General features: G+C 37.4%; 1 protein-coding gene across 7 annotated transcripts in view; it reads left to right on the top strand.

Annotated features, from left to right (window-relative positions):
* The window catches only part of scn8aa (sodium channel, voltage gated, type VIII, alpha subunit a), a 58,100-nt gene that overhangs the window by 14,849 nt on the left and 28,512 nt on the right, over positions 1-14,739 (top strand). For 4 of the 7 annotated variants that reach the window (XM_028451996.1, XM_028451998.1, XM_028452001.1 and 1 more), the window contains 8 exons: positions 951-1,040; positions 2,330-2,458; positions 4,523-4,614; positions 7,749-7,970; positions 8,227-8,290; positions 9,126-9,267; positions 11,484-11,690; positions 12,796-13,077. In XM_028451996.1, the coding sequence (XP_028307797.1) occupies positions 951-1,040; positions 2,330-2,458; positions 4,523-4,614; positions 7,749-7,970; positions 8,227-8,290; positions 9,126-9,267; positions 11,484-11,690; positions 12,796-13,077 (1,228 nt within the window). Of the gene's footprint in view, positions 1-950; positions 1,041-2,329; positions 2,459-4,222; positions 4,315-4,522; positions 4,615-7,748; positions 7,971-8,226; positions 8,291-9,125; positions 9,268-11,483; positions 11,691-12,795; positions 13,078-14,739 lie in introns of all 7 variants that reach the window. The other 3 variants (XM_028452002.1, XM_028451999.1, XM_028451997.1) reach the window with 1 other exon arrangement.

Here is a 14,739-nt window from a genome sequence, read left to right as displayed (position 1 = left end):
TCTTGATCAGTTTGTGTAGGGGACTGTGTGTATGCTAGGCTGGCTAGATTGTCTGAAACTGTGATTTACAGCTAAAATTAAAGATGGATCTATTGATCTAATGAAGGTGTTTTTTTTATGCTAAAAAAGCTCATTTTTAGTTTATTAGTTGAATTTGAATGAGATTTGCTTCTAAAGTCAAAGCTAAAATAACTTATACAACTAGATTGTTAACGTGCTCGAATACTCCACCACAACAACCTGACCTCTATATTAATCAACAGAAAAGTTGTTGCTTATGACATTTTAATGGATGTAAATGTAATACATATTTCAAAAGCAATAGATAAATTCATTAGAATAAAAAATCCCCTTGTTGCCAGGTTTCATGACCGTTTGTAAGCAGTCATATTGGAGCCTGGATCTCATCGACAAAAACAAGGCTCAATATTATAATACCATTTAGAAATATCCTTAATCTATATGTTTTAATGTTTTGGTATACATGCTTAACTTGTCTCCTATCACATCTATTACCTGATATTTAGCTGGAAGTTTTCACAACAAAAAAACCCCCATCTTTTTGTGTTTTTAATACTTCTGCTTGCCATCCTAAATTGCTTTTGTGATACTTTACCACTGTTTATTAGTTGACCTCTTGACCTCTTCCTTTAAATGTATTCCTGTGTTTTTTTTACATTTGCTTGTAAGTTTAGACCGCTCTAAAAGCTTTGCAACAGGGAAATACACCACTGTTACGGTCATACCGTAGAGGTTTCACTAAATATATACCACATGAATATTTCATGAGTGAAAAAATGATTTCCTTTGTTGTACATGTGTGTTGTGTAGTTTTAGCGCTTAGCAGGTAAATCAGATTGTAGCAACTGTTATAACTTGTGCTTCTTTGAGGTGTTGTTCTAATTGTGAAAGTCTTTTCCAATCCACATTTTCCTTAACCTGCTCCCCACTCTTTTCAGCATGATCATTATGTGTACTATTTTGACCAACTGTATATTCATGACCTTTAGTGATCCACCCGAGTGGTCAAAACAAGTAGAGTAAGTACACTTTTTACATTTTTATATATGTGTTTGATTGTGTTGCTGTTTGAATCACTAAATGGTTTCTAGTAGTTCTAGGCTAGGGGATACGTCTATTTATTTTATTATCTTGTTTTGTAAAGATCCTATTCAGTGCACAGAATACATTTTGTTTTCAGAATTCTCACTGATAAAATATTCAAAATATTTTTAGATTTTAGATGTTAGATAAAAAAAAAGATTTTGCAAACAACAGTGATGTGATCATATTTTACCATTTGCTCAATTACGTATCTGCTTGGTGGAATAAAGTATTATGTAAACATCATTTAATTTAATGCTAATTTGTCCGCATGTTGCTGTATCGAGTTCAGTGATTTGTCAAAAACTATTCACATTTTTTTTCCCACATGTACCACAAAATGAATTGCCATTAACTCTGTTTTGTTTCTGTCTGTTTTTGTTGTTTTTAATTAATTTGCTGTAATTTTCTGTATTTGTGTTGTGTTGTATTTTTATATTTTTTATCTTATTTTGTGTTTTTTTGTTGTTTCCTCGGTTTTTGGAGTAATTTTTGTATTGTTTAGTATATTTTTCATCTTTTGTATATTTATTCGAGTAATTCTGTGTATATTTGTTGTTATTTTGTGTATTTTTGTTGTTATTATGTGTATTTTTGTCCTTTTGTGTGTAGTTTTTGTGTGTTTTCACTGGGGTTTTTTTGTGTGTATTTTTGCAGGATTTTTTGTGTGTATTTATTTATATTTTTGGAGTCATTCAGTGCATTCATTTTGGGGGGCCGCACAAAATTAGAACGAGGGCTGCATATGGTCCCTGGGCCACCAGTTGCCAATGTCATGTCTACACCACAGTATTGGATTCATCCGCTTTTGCTTCGTGCTAATGCTAATAATATTATATTATCACATATGTGAAAATTTGGCTTAAAACCAATCAAATGCTGCATGGCAAAATCAGGGTAGCACAAGTTGCTAGCTTCTAGGGAATAAAAATATTAGCAGCTAGCATTGTTAGCATGCTAACTTAGCTGTCAGCCAGTCATGGTGCAAACATTACCAATATTTTTTTTTAAATAACTGTTTGCTAAAACTGGCTCATGCGCCTTCATGAATAACATCTGGATGTGACACACAATTTTTTTTATTAACATATCGTGGTAATCTTTCTGTTCTAAATATATCTCTTGCTCAACACCAACTTCAAATATCTGTTTTAAATCACCTTGAATATTGTGGGCTTTGATCCAGAATGGATGAACTCATTCTGTCAACCTTTTTGTCTTTCAGGTACACATTCACAGGAATTTATACATTTGAGTCTCTTGTAAAAATCACAGCGCGAGGTTTCTGTATAGATGGGTTTACATTCCTACGAGATCCATGGAACTGGCTGGATTTTATGGTCATTTCAATGGCGTAAGTATTATATGTTCTGGGTTCAGAATGTTGTTGAGGGAAAAATGCAATATTCTGCATGATGATCCATTTTCTGTACTTCCCTGAAATATCTGATCTTTCTCTTTAAGAATTCAAGGTTTCCATCTTATGCAGTGTGGCCTCCTTCACAACCAGCTATATCGATCCCATTTAACTGTTTAGTCTTCTCTTGTCATGTATCTGCTTCTGATTTACACTCACTGTAGAAGTGTGTCATTAGGTGGTGCTATAGTGGGTGCAAATACATTTTAACCTATAACTTTCTCGTCTTCATAAACTTTATATCCACTTGTTCCCTAAATAGAGTTGCATCTTCTGACATAGGCCACGCCCACTCCCAAGGTATACTTTAGTTTGTAAGTCACTGCACATCAAAAACCTACTGTGTCCTGACGCTCGCCACAAGCCCGTCGTCATTCGTGGCGTACTTCCATGGGCTCCGCAAAACCTGGGGGCCGAGTCGCGCAGGAAAGCTTGGCCCCTTTTCATAACTGCTTGCAGTTCTAGTTATATTTGTAATGTTGCTGTTGTAATCGTAATTAAATTGCAATTGAGTTCAGATAATTCACTTTGTAATTGTAATTGCCATGAAAATACCATAAAAATGGTCAATTATAATTTCACACAAAAGAGGGGAACCATATTACAGCTCTACACATATGTAGTTAACAATTATTAAAATTCATTTCCCACATTTTACCATTTTAAATAAATTTATACTGAGACAGAAAAGGCTCAGATGCCCACACCAAAAATAATAAAAACCAATATTTTCTATGATTAGGAAGCCTAACATGGTAACCAATAGATAGGAAAGAAAGAAATTAGATGATAGATATTTGTTTTTAGTGTATTTTACAGCTGATTTAGGACCCGTTATCATAAGTTGACTTTTATTACGTTGTTTATTTCAGGCTCAGTAATTGTGATTTATTGTAATTGACTTTCTGAGGATACAAAGTAATTAATTTAATGTAATTTATTCTATTTTGAAAAAATGCTGGTAACTATAATCGTAATTGAATTGTTATTGAATCAGAATCCAATTTTTTTTAAGTTATCCCCGAGGGGTAATTAGAAAGGCAAGGTGCGGGATATTAAAAAATAAAATAGAATAAATAAACACAGCACTAATAATGATAATAATAATTATTATTATATACACACACACACACACACACACACACACACACACACACACACACACACACACACACACACACACACACACACACACACACACACACACACACACACACACACACACACATAAAACAAGGAGGTTGTAAGGTAAACTGAATCACAAGGTGCAAATGAATGATAAGGAGCTAAATGCTTATCATTTTAAAGATATTCAAATCTAAAATAATAATAAAAATGAATCCAATAAAATAAAAATGATATTTACATTAGTAAACAGATCTTTTTTTTTAATTTATTGAATTTTAAAGACCAGTGGCAGGTCAGCCACTAGAAGTGGTGAAAAAGAGTCTGATTATTGTAACTCTTTAGTGTTCAGGAGGACATCAGCTTAACGTAAATGTAATTGTATTTGAAAAAAGTAATTGATCCCACCCCTGGCTGTACTGATGCATCTTCCTCACCAAAGCTATTCTCCTCTTAGTAAACACATGTCATTGTTCCTGTGGCTCTCACACAGACCATCTGTATGTCAGCTCATCCTTTTCTCCGTACATCCACATGAAAATAACGAGCTGTTGTAACTGTGGTTTGATCCTGCAGGTATATAACAGAGTTTGTAAACCTAGGCAATGTCTCAGCTCTGCGCACGTTCAGGGTGTTGAGGGCATTGAAAACTATTTCTGTAATTCCAGGTAAGACAGGATTGGGGCGGGGGGTAGCTGGGCGGGGTCGGTGTTAGGTGTGTGTGTCTCTCTTTCCTTTTTACCTTCCACCCTTCTCCTCAGTGGACAGGCTCTGTGAGTGGCGTCGTTTCCTTCCTGGTTCGGTGGTGTTGTGCTCTTGGTGTGTGTGGTTATTGTCATCGTGTTTGTTCTGTGTGTGATCCTTCCCCTATTTCAGATATATAACAGAGTTTGTGGACCTGGGCAATGTATCTGCGCTGAGAACATTCAGAGTTCTCCGAGCATTGAAAACTATCTCTGTCATTCCAGGTGAGACTCAGTTTAAACACTAAGGCTGATCCTCTCACCCTTTTTTTTTTTTTTTACACACTATTATTATGATTACAATTATGATTTAAGCAATAACAAAAAAAATAATAATTGGAAACTACCATTTTTTGATTTTTTTTTTTTCCAAAATTATCAAAAATGGTACTAATACATTTTTGATAGGCTTTGCAGTCTCCTCTAGGGCCTTTTAAAGTGTCTATGACTCTCTTCTGCCCCAGTAACGCTCTATGAGGCTTTTCTCAAAGGCGGCTGTGTTTCTCCTCAAATAACATTAAACTCTTATTTATGTCCTTTTATGTAAAGAAATCTTTAGAAATGAGATACTAAAGGGTTGGTGGTAATAGTGTTTATCCTAAGGTAACAGGTTGCCTCTCAAATATTTTGACTCCATTGTAAGAGGACAAAAAAAAAAGTAATAAAAATACAGTTTTGTTCCATCTGTAAAAGTCATGCCTGAATTGGAACAAGAGGATTCCTGTTGGTAAACCTGGTTTATTTGATGCTGTTTAAAGGGAGTAGCTCTAAGAAAGATCCCACAGAATGTGGTGATTATTTATGCATGAAGACTGCCAAGCCTAGTTTGTGAACATATCTCTTATGCTGCATGATGCTTTTCGGTCACTTGCTTTTAACAATATTAGTCTATTAAGAGCTTGGCTGACAAATGGCATTGGAAGTTTGGGTTGTCCTCTTTTGTTCAAAGTTATATGGTATTGATTTCTTCTTTCTGTTTATTATTCCGATTCGATACAGTTTGTTGGAATGATAAACAATCCATAAGATGTAGTAATGGGTTCATGGTTAATGTTTATAGAGTGACAGATTGGGTCGTCGACCATCAGGTTCCAATCTGCTTAACATGAGTGTAGCTACAGTATATACTGGAAATAAATATTACCAAAATATTATTAAAGCTAGACAGAGCTTCTACAAGAAGAACATATTTTACTGGTATATGCAAGAAACAATATATCCCAAAAGTTTGTAATTCGATAGGTAATGATTTCATTACGGTATTGGCAAATAAGAATTCGATTCAGTAAATTTTAAGCCAAAATAATAATTCAACCAGTGTGACTGTAATAAATCCATGGACACTGGACAGTGCAGGTGATCTTTCATAGATTCCTGTTGTTTCTTGTAAGGGGATCGTCTATAAATTAATTATGGACATGAACAAACAAGTAAACAACATTTAATGGCAAATGTATTCACATTTCATTTAAATGAAGTCCAACCAACGCTTTAATTTAAACCAACAGGATGTTAACCTTTTCTGATCTCATTTTCAATACTCAATACATTTTCAGTAAAATTACATATTAGGTTTACCTGACCCTTCTGCTTGTTTTTCACATAAAAATAATGCAATATTAATATCAGAGATGAAGTGCAACCAAGATCTGTTAATGTTAAATGAGCAGTAGTTAAACCTGTCACAGACATACAGACGTCTATCATATTAAAAGTGCTTTTAAAACACATCCATATAAAGTCTGCTGTACTTAAATCCTCTGTGTTGTTTCCTTGTATCGATACAATTGATTGATTAACTTTTAAAACAATTTTAGATCGATTAATGTCATCCGGCAGGCCAACTGTAGGAATATTAATCGATTCATGGATCTAATGGATGAATCGTTACACCGTTACGCTTTTCTGAGGCATCACATTAAAAGTAGGGGATATACAGTATATTATGTGACCTAAAATTGGAAGGACAATATTAGCATATTGGATATCGAAGAAAAAAAAAAAAGATAATATCGAGCATCCCGAATAAATTATTTTTTTCCTGCCTCCTGTAACTTCTTGTAGTTTGACACCAGCGTCATTTCTTCCACTTTAACTAAAGCAGATGATTAGATTTGAAATGGGTAATTGTTCATCCTAATTGTCATATATGTACTACATATTATGTGTTCTGTGCTTTTAACCCATCCCTGAGGAACAGTGTAGCACTCAGGGAGTAGTTAGGGTTATTGGCCATGCTCAAGGTCCCACAGTGGATTCAAACCATCGACCCATCAGTTACAAACATTCCAGCCCACTTCCTTAACCCTTAGGCCTCTGCCACCCACCAATGGCTACTAACTGTGTTTAATTTATTGGTTACGGACTACAGAAAGTGTACAAGCTTTATTATATAATGCAAGATAACCAAATAAATAAGCTTTGAAAAGGGAATGTGAATACAAATTGTGTTCTACTTAGTTTTCCTAAATCCTGTATAGCTCGATGAGATTCTTGTTAAACTAATACAGTATATTGTAGCCAAAGAAATGGGTTTTATTAGATGCCGTTGGACTATTATGTTTCTCGTGGATCCACGTGAAGGTTGCCAAAGGATCCCTGCCTGAAAGGTAAAGTGATTTTGTCTTTAGATATTTTTTGAATGAGACGCACCACAGGGTCGAGGTATGGGGTCAGTGTTTTCCTCATACAAGACAGTTCAAGAAAGTGCCCACACTGGTGCTGGCATTGAATTGCTCCCGTTCAGCCTTGGAGTTTAAATGACCTGCATGTGTTTTCCAGCCCCCCCTGCCTGTGCCTCTATCATTTCATGGACCTTTGTTGTGCTGCTGTGCTCTTTTCCTTAAATATTTCTAGTCTTCCCACTCTTCCTCTAAATTATCCCACCTATTTCTTGGGTTTTATATTGACACATTTTGTTTATTCCATCCTTTTTCTTTTCTTTTTTTTTTTTTTTTAATAAATCTGTTGGGGTAAATATGAGAAGAGTGGAAAGGCTTTGTAATATGTTATGTTTATTGTCTCTAGAGATATATGTATTGTGTCTAATTTGTCAATTGTAAATCACAAATGCTTTTTTGCTGGAATTTATATAAATCTGTGCCATACTCAGCAATTGTTAGCATTACCCAGCTAATAGACACTTGTAAAATTGTTGTAATTTGATTTTTTAAATGAAATTTTACTTTTAATTATTCAAAATTGAATTAACTTGTATGCTAATGCTGCATTTTAATCATAAAACGACGAGTTCAAAATCTAAAACCTGAAACATCGGCAGCTCCTGCATCACTATTGCGTGTGTTTGTGTGCGTGTGTGTGTGTGTGCGTGTGTGTGTGCATGTGCCCCTGCCATCCAGGCCTAAAGACCATTGTGGGCGCCCTCATCCAGTCTGTAAAGAAGCTCTCGGACGTGATGATTCTGACTGTCTTCTGCTTGAGCGTCTTTGCCCTCATCGGCCTCCAGCTCTTCATGGGCAACCTGCGCCAAAAGTGCGTGATGTGGCCAATCAACATCACCGAGAGTTACCTATCCAACGGCAGCAAGGGCTTTGACTGGGATGAGTTCATACACAACAATAGTAAGTGGTGGTGAAGCGTAACCAGCATGAACCTGGCATAGATCAAGGTGTTTGAGTCAGCCCATATGCTGGAAAGACGCTACAATATGTCACTTTGGCAGCAATGAGGACAAAAGGAATGGATTTGTAATGAGTTGCACTAATATGAAAAGAATGTGTCAGCAAAGTCAGATCAGAAATTGGTCTTTATGGATTCACAGACACATTTATTAGTCGTAGCTGTGACACAGTGACTCATCTGGTTTGTTTTTTTCAGGCAACTTCTACATCCTGCATGGTCAGGTGGACGCTCTGCTCTGTGGGAACAGCTCTGACTCTGGGTGAGGTTTTTCTGCCACTGATCCTATCAGGACCTGCGGCAATGCCTCCGTCTGTAGTAACATTAAATTATATGCAGAGGTGACAAGTAGCAAAGTGCAAATACTCCTTACATTTTAAAAATGAGCTCGTTACTTTTAAGACCTTCAAAGATGATGTCACAACGTAAAAAGACGCAAACCAACAACCGCCTCTGCTGCCTGTGAAAGGTTTTTCAGCTGAACAAGTTATTTTCAGACCAAAAATGACACATTTTCAGACCAAAAATGACACATTTCCATTCCAAAAACCTGGAGAACATGATTCTCTTGTGGCTAAATGAAAAATGTTGGTAGTTTGAGCTTTTGGCAAGTACCTTAGTTTTATGGTTAACATTTTCAAGTTTTTAAAAATGTTAAACTTAAAGCTGCTCTGGGTTTAATTGAGCATTTGCATTTTTTTTTTCTTGAAACATTTTATTTTTCAAATTTGATCTATAAGGAGTGCTAAATTATCTAGGTGTTCAAAGGTAACAGATTTAATTTATTTCCATGTACATGTACCAGTGTTCTAGAAGATCTTATATAAAAAAAAAAGATACGAAATTTGCTGGTTTTAAAACCCTCTTATTATTGAAGAGACATTTGTTTTACTTTTTACTTAAGTGCATTTAGTAGAATGTACTTTTTTTTACTTTTACTAAAGTAAGGGAGCAACTTTATTACTTTTACTTTTACCAAAGTCATTTTGTATTCAAGTATCTACAGGTGTATACTTTTACTTGAGTACTGAAGACTAGTACTTTTGCCACCTCTGATTATATGTATCTCTCTCTTTCTCATTCCCTCCACCCCTCAGCCGCTGCCCGGAGGGCTTCACATGCATGAAAGCTGGGAGAAATCCAAACTATGGCTACACCAGCTTTGACAGCTTCGGCTGGGCCTTCCTGGCTCTCTTCCGACTGATGACACAAGACTTCTGGGAAAACTTGTATATGCTGGTAAAGCTCTGGACTTGACTTTTTATTTATTTTATGTAGGATTAAGAGGTGATATGCCTCTTTTTTCTCCTATATTTGCTTTTAAAAGGTTAAGATTACAAAAGTCTAATTCACACATTTCTGACCCATGGTAGCCAGATTTGTGGATCATTTCAAAAATGGAGCCGAACTAAAGAAAACACTAAAGTAGCAAAAACAGAGGTTTGTCATGTACCAGGAACATAGGATTTTAAACCGGGTTAAAACTCAATCAAATCTTTAATGTAAATCAAACCATTTTCTAAACACTGCATTTCTTTTTAATACAACATCAACTCTTAATAATACTGCATCATTGCACTTCAAGAAAACAAAAAATATGGAGTTTTCCAGGCTTTAAATGTTGCAGAGTTGAAATATTGAGTGTAAATAGCATTACAGTAACTTATGCAAAGGCTTATTATTATGTTTTATTATTATGTTTTATTAATGTTTTTCTTTTCCAATCTGGAAATGATTTATCTTTAGGTTTTGGCACATTTTAGTTATGAAAAAAATCCAAGTATTATTGTGATCTTAATTTCTAACATGTATACACACATACTGAGGTTTAGTCTGTTTGTTTTATTTGTCATAGTTTCATAGTTGAATTTGGCTCAGTGCAGCGCAAACTTTAAAAGTACGAGACAATCAATGTTAATTTAAAGGGCAATAATCAACAAAATTCACTCTGAATTTAGTGTAATTGTCCGTGTCAACACACTTACACTGTATTTAGTGGTCTGCCTGTGTAAATTGAAAGGAAAATAACTTTTATTTTAGCTTAACACTAGATACTGTGCCATGTACCATAGTTGTGTGTTGGGCTGCTCCACTCTGGGTTGCTTTGAAATGGTGGAGACACACTAATGCCTGCACATTCAGAGGCCAAGTGAAGGAGGAAGCATGAAATATTCACGGCTCAGGATTACAGTACGCCTGTAATCAGAGAGGTAAGACCTGATGAGATTGGATGGGAGCACCCAGCACATATCTCTATTTTTGGTCCTGCCTTTGAAATTCACCCACCAACTAGTGTTGAGAAAAACTATTATTCAGCTCTGTACTGTTCTACTGGTCAGACTTCAGTATTACTACAAATAAGTCTCTGGCTTTATCTTATTCTATAATTTTGTAATCAGTGGTACAAAAGCAAAAAAAAACAAAACATTAAACCTTCTTTTGAGAAACCATTGGATTCCAGACAGTGCCTTAGTGTCATTTGGCAAGTAAGACTTACATTTCACTGTATGAATGTAGATGTTATTGGTCTAAGTCAAGGGCGTCAAACTCATATAATTCAAGGATTAAATATCAACAAGTGGGCGGCAGGTTTTTGGCCGGAAAACAAACAATTTCAACATTAATGTGCCCGAGTTTGCACTTTCTTAGTTATAAATTAGACATAAAGAATGAAAGGCAACAACAATATCAAAGCAATAAGTGACAGATCCTTAAATGTGCTTTGATTTATTTATTTTTTGACCAAACTTTATTTAATTTGAGGAGATTTTGTTGAATAATTTCAGAAAAATTGCATCATTTTAGAAAAATAACTAAATTATTTGGTAATTTAAACAATGATTCATGTTTTCTCTGTCATTTTCACTTTCTCCTGTGGGCCAAATCGGATGCTTTGATGGGCTTTATTTGGCCCCCTGGCCTTGAGTTAGACACATATGGCCTAGTTGGTGTTGGTGAGATCCAGCTTCCTTCTCCAGAGTTATTGAAATTAATGAAATGGTGAACATGAACTGGGCTACATATTATTCTTATTTCTGTTGGGCAGCTACATGTAGGAAAATGTGTGTCTCAAGGCATCTGCTGAATGTGTGTTTGTATTCTAAGCCTTTGAAAACAACAAATTGTTGTAGAATTGTCACCATGCATAAGAACTTGCGTCTCTATCTTAAACTGTTGGTGGATGTTCAACTTCAAAGAAAAGACACTGTAAGTGATAACACCGGTGTTGGACAACCCATCCATTTTTCAACTTCAGGTTAGCTTCTTATATTTAAAAGCCAGGAAAGGTGAACATAATTGAAGTGCCCTTTATGCTACATGTAAACATAATCATATATACGCACATGCTATTATCAAAGTAGCTCAGTATTTATTTTCTTCTGGCAGCGCTAACATACTGCGTAGTGACATGTATCCGATGGCTTAAGAGTCTCCTTGTGTTCTTCCTCTTACAGACCCTAAGAGCCGCAGGAAAAACCTACATGATCTTCTTTGTCTTGGTGATCTTTGTGGGCTCCTTCTATTTGGTGAATCTAATCCTGGCTGTGGTAGCCATGGCCTATGAAGAGCAGAACCAGGCCACCATGGAAGAGGCTCAGCGGAAGGAGGACGAATTCAAGGCCATGCTGGACCAGCTTAAGAAACAACAGGAAGATGCACAGGTAAGTAAGGGTCAAAGTCTTCTTTAATCTTTTGGTAAAACTTTACTTGAAGTTTTATACATAATGCTGACATTACGCTGTCATTATCTGTCATTAGCATAAATAAGGTGTCATAAAGGCTGTCGTTAAGTGTCGTTTGCTAAATTATGACACCTTTGGAGCTATGTTGGCATTTTTTGGTTTCGGTGGAGGGATCTAGTGGGGTTTGGTAGGGTTAGGGTTTGTGGTAGGGGTTAGGTAGGGATAGACATGTTAAGGCACAGATTACAGGAACCCCTTCCTCCTCCCTATAACAATAGATTTAAAATGGTAAAATCAAAATAAAAGAAAAAATGAAAACTAGGAATAATAGAACAAAGTAGAATAACCTCCAATAAAATAGGTCCAAGATTCAATAAAAGAGGAAAGGGTCTGCAGCTTCCTGTGAGAATAAAACCATATTATTGCCCCACCCAATTTAAACGTTTCATAAAAATAAATAATTAAAATATGGATATGAAAGATAAAGTGCTTATACTGGGATGTTCAGGAGGGGGTTGGGGAATAGTAGGGTTTGGAGGTATCTGGGGTCATGGTTAGGCTTAAGGAAGGGAAGGTTCGGGTTAGGGTAAGAAAAAGTTGGATTGTGTTAGGGTAAGGAAAAGTGGTTTAGGGTTAGGGTGGGGGGAAATGGGTTAGGGTTAAGTGTGGGGAAGGAGAGGTTAGGGTTAAGGTAAGGGAAAATAGGTTAGGGTTTAGGAAGTATGTGTAGGAACCTGAGTAATTAAAGATGGGGGTTAAGTGCTTGCATCAAGGGTTAGGGGTTTGGGTAATGAAGGGTTAGGGTTAGGGTAACGAACGAGAATTAATGACAGCCTTCATGATACCTTTTCCATGCTAATGACAGGTATTGTGTCAAAATAATGACAGTGTAATGCCATCTTTATTTATACAACTTCAAGTAAAGTGTTACCAATCTTTTCTAGTTGTGCTTTCTAACCCTGCTTATACCATATGTTGTAGCAGGGGTTGCTGGACCATAATCCTGCTCTTTCCTTTGATATAATTCTTTCTGGATCAGGCCATATTGTTTTTCGGAATTTATACGTGGTGTTTGTCTTTTTAGACTGCTGCCATGGCAACCTCTGCAGGCACTGTGTCAGAGGATGCAGTTGAGGACGATGGAGGAGGCCATTTGTCTTGCAGCTCCTCCGAGATGTCAAAGCTCAGCTCCAAGAGTGCCAAAGAGCGGCGCAATCGAAAGAAGAAGTGGCGACAGAAAGAACAGGAGAAGGAGAAGGGTGACAGTGAGAAGTTTGTCAAGTCAGAGTCAGACGACGGCAGCAAGAGAAGTCGCTTCCGTTTCCCAGATAACCGCCTTGGTCGAAAGTCTTCCATAATGAACCAGGTTAGAAAACAGGCTCCATGATGTGAAGCTGAAGGAAGCAAAAATAAGTCTGAGAGACATAAAAGTTAGTGTACTATGTTTTAACACAGAGATGTCCCCAAATATTGAGGCCAGATTGAGAACATACAGTATGGTTGATGTTGCACAAACTCACACACATGAGCATATAGTGGCTAAAGATACAGAAGCACAAGTTCAGATCATGAATTATTGACTGTACTAACATGAATGTTTCAGAGGGTGCTGAAGTGCTTTGTTTAGGCCTCACTTGGGCAACACTGGCTCATGTTTTACATTGTAACAATAGGGCTGTACTCAGACTTTCACTTGTGTGAAATAAGTTTGATAGGGGTGATAGATCACCTTTATTGTTGTCACGTATGTAGAGCTACATACATGAAATTCTTTCTCTGCATTTAACCCATCCCTGAGGAGCAGTGGGCAGGCCCAGTGTAGCGCCCGGGGAGTAGTTAGAGTTAAGGGACTTGCTTAAAGGCACACCGTGGACTTTTTAACTTAAAGAGTTGAACCATATGAGTTATTTTAAATGATTCCACAGGCCAATATACAGCGCTTGACAGTATCAATATCTCTCCAGGCATTCTCCAGGTAATGTGACCTGGAGAATGCCTGGAGAAGTTTCACTTTACGGCTGTCACGTGACCACAGGCTCGGATATATATCGTTACCACGTGACGTCACAACATATGGTCATTTCCCGACCCAGCGCCATTGCTGTGGGCAGCTGAAAAGAGTTAGCCTCTGTTTACAGCCAAAATAACATAATATGGTAGTTTCGTGTTGGGTTAATGGTGCACTATTTGCTGCGATAGTTCAGTTAAACGTGGATTCTTTAGTAAGGGAAGTCGGCAAGTCAAATCTGTAATTTCGGGATAAGGATTGGCTCTCAGGGCTGGGGCGCGAAGCGGAGCTGGGCTCGTGCCACGGCTACAGTTTATGGGCTGGAGTATGGGCTGGAGGAGCAGCCGCCACTAGCCTCGCCACCGTTGTCGGTCCACTTCTACGGGGGTCGGAGGGGACAGGCGACCCTCTGCGAAGGGGGCCGACGACTGCGGCGAGGCCAGGGAGTGGGAGGAAGCGCCATTGACGCGGCAAGAAGGCCGAGCGCTGGGACTCCAGCGGTGAGGAGAGGAGGGCGGTGGTGGCGGCTGCTCCTCCAGCCCATACTTCAGCCCATAGACTGTAGCCGCGACGCGAGCCCTTAGAGCCAATCCTTATCTCGAATTTAAGGATCTGACTTGGCGACTTCCCTTACTAAAGAATCCACGTTGATTTTTGCGACAGTGCTGCGGCGCTTATGGCCACTAGGGGTGCTTGCGTGAAAATTACCGATCGAGTTGCCAAAAGTTACACAATGTGCCTTTAGCATCCCACAGTGATGGCCCAGGTGAGATTCGAACTGTTGACCTTCCAATTACAAGCCTCGGCCACCACTGCCCAGTTAATTACTATTTGCTTTGTGGTTTGTGAACTTACTGGAGATAATCATTTTGGTGCTGGTGTAATAATACTTCAATAATACAGACACATTTTAAAGAATCTAATTTTGTAAATAAGTGGATAGAAACAGTAGATGGTTCCCAACCTTAAGCAGAAAAAAAATTCTGGCAACCCGAAAGACATTTTTTTCTAGAATTAATT

The sequence above is a fragment of the Gouania willdenowi genome, chromosome 7 (genome assembly GCF_900634775.1).
Source record: "Gouania willdenowi chromosome 7, fGouWil2.1, whole genome shotgun sequence".
Taxonomy (NCBI): domain Eukaryota; kingdom Metazoa; phylum Chordata; class Actinopteri; order Blenniiformes; family Gobiesocidae; genus Gouania; species Gouania willdenowi.
This window is presented reverse-complemented; position numbering and strand designations above follow the sequence as displayed.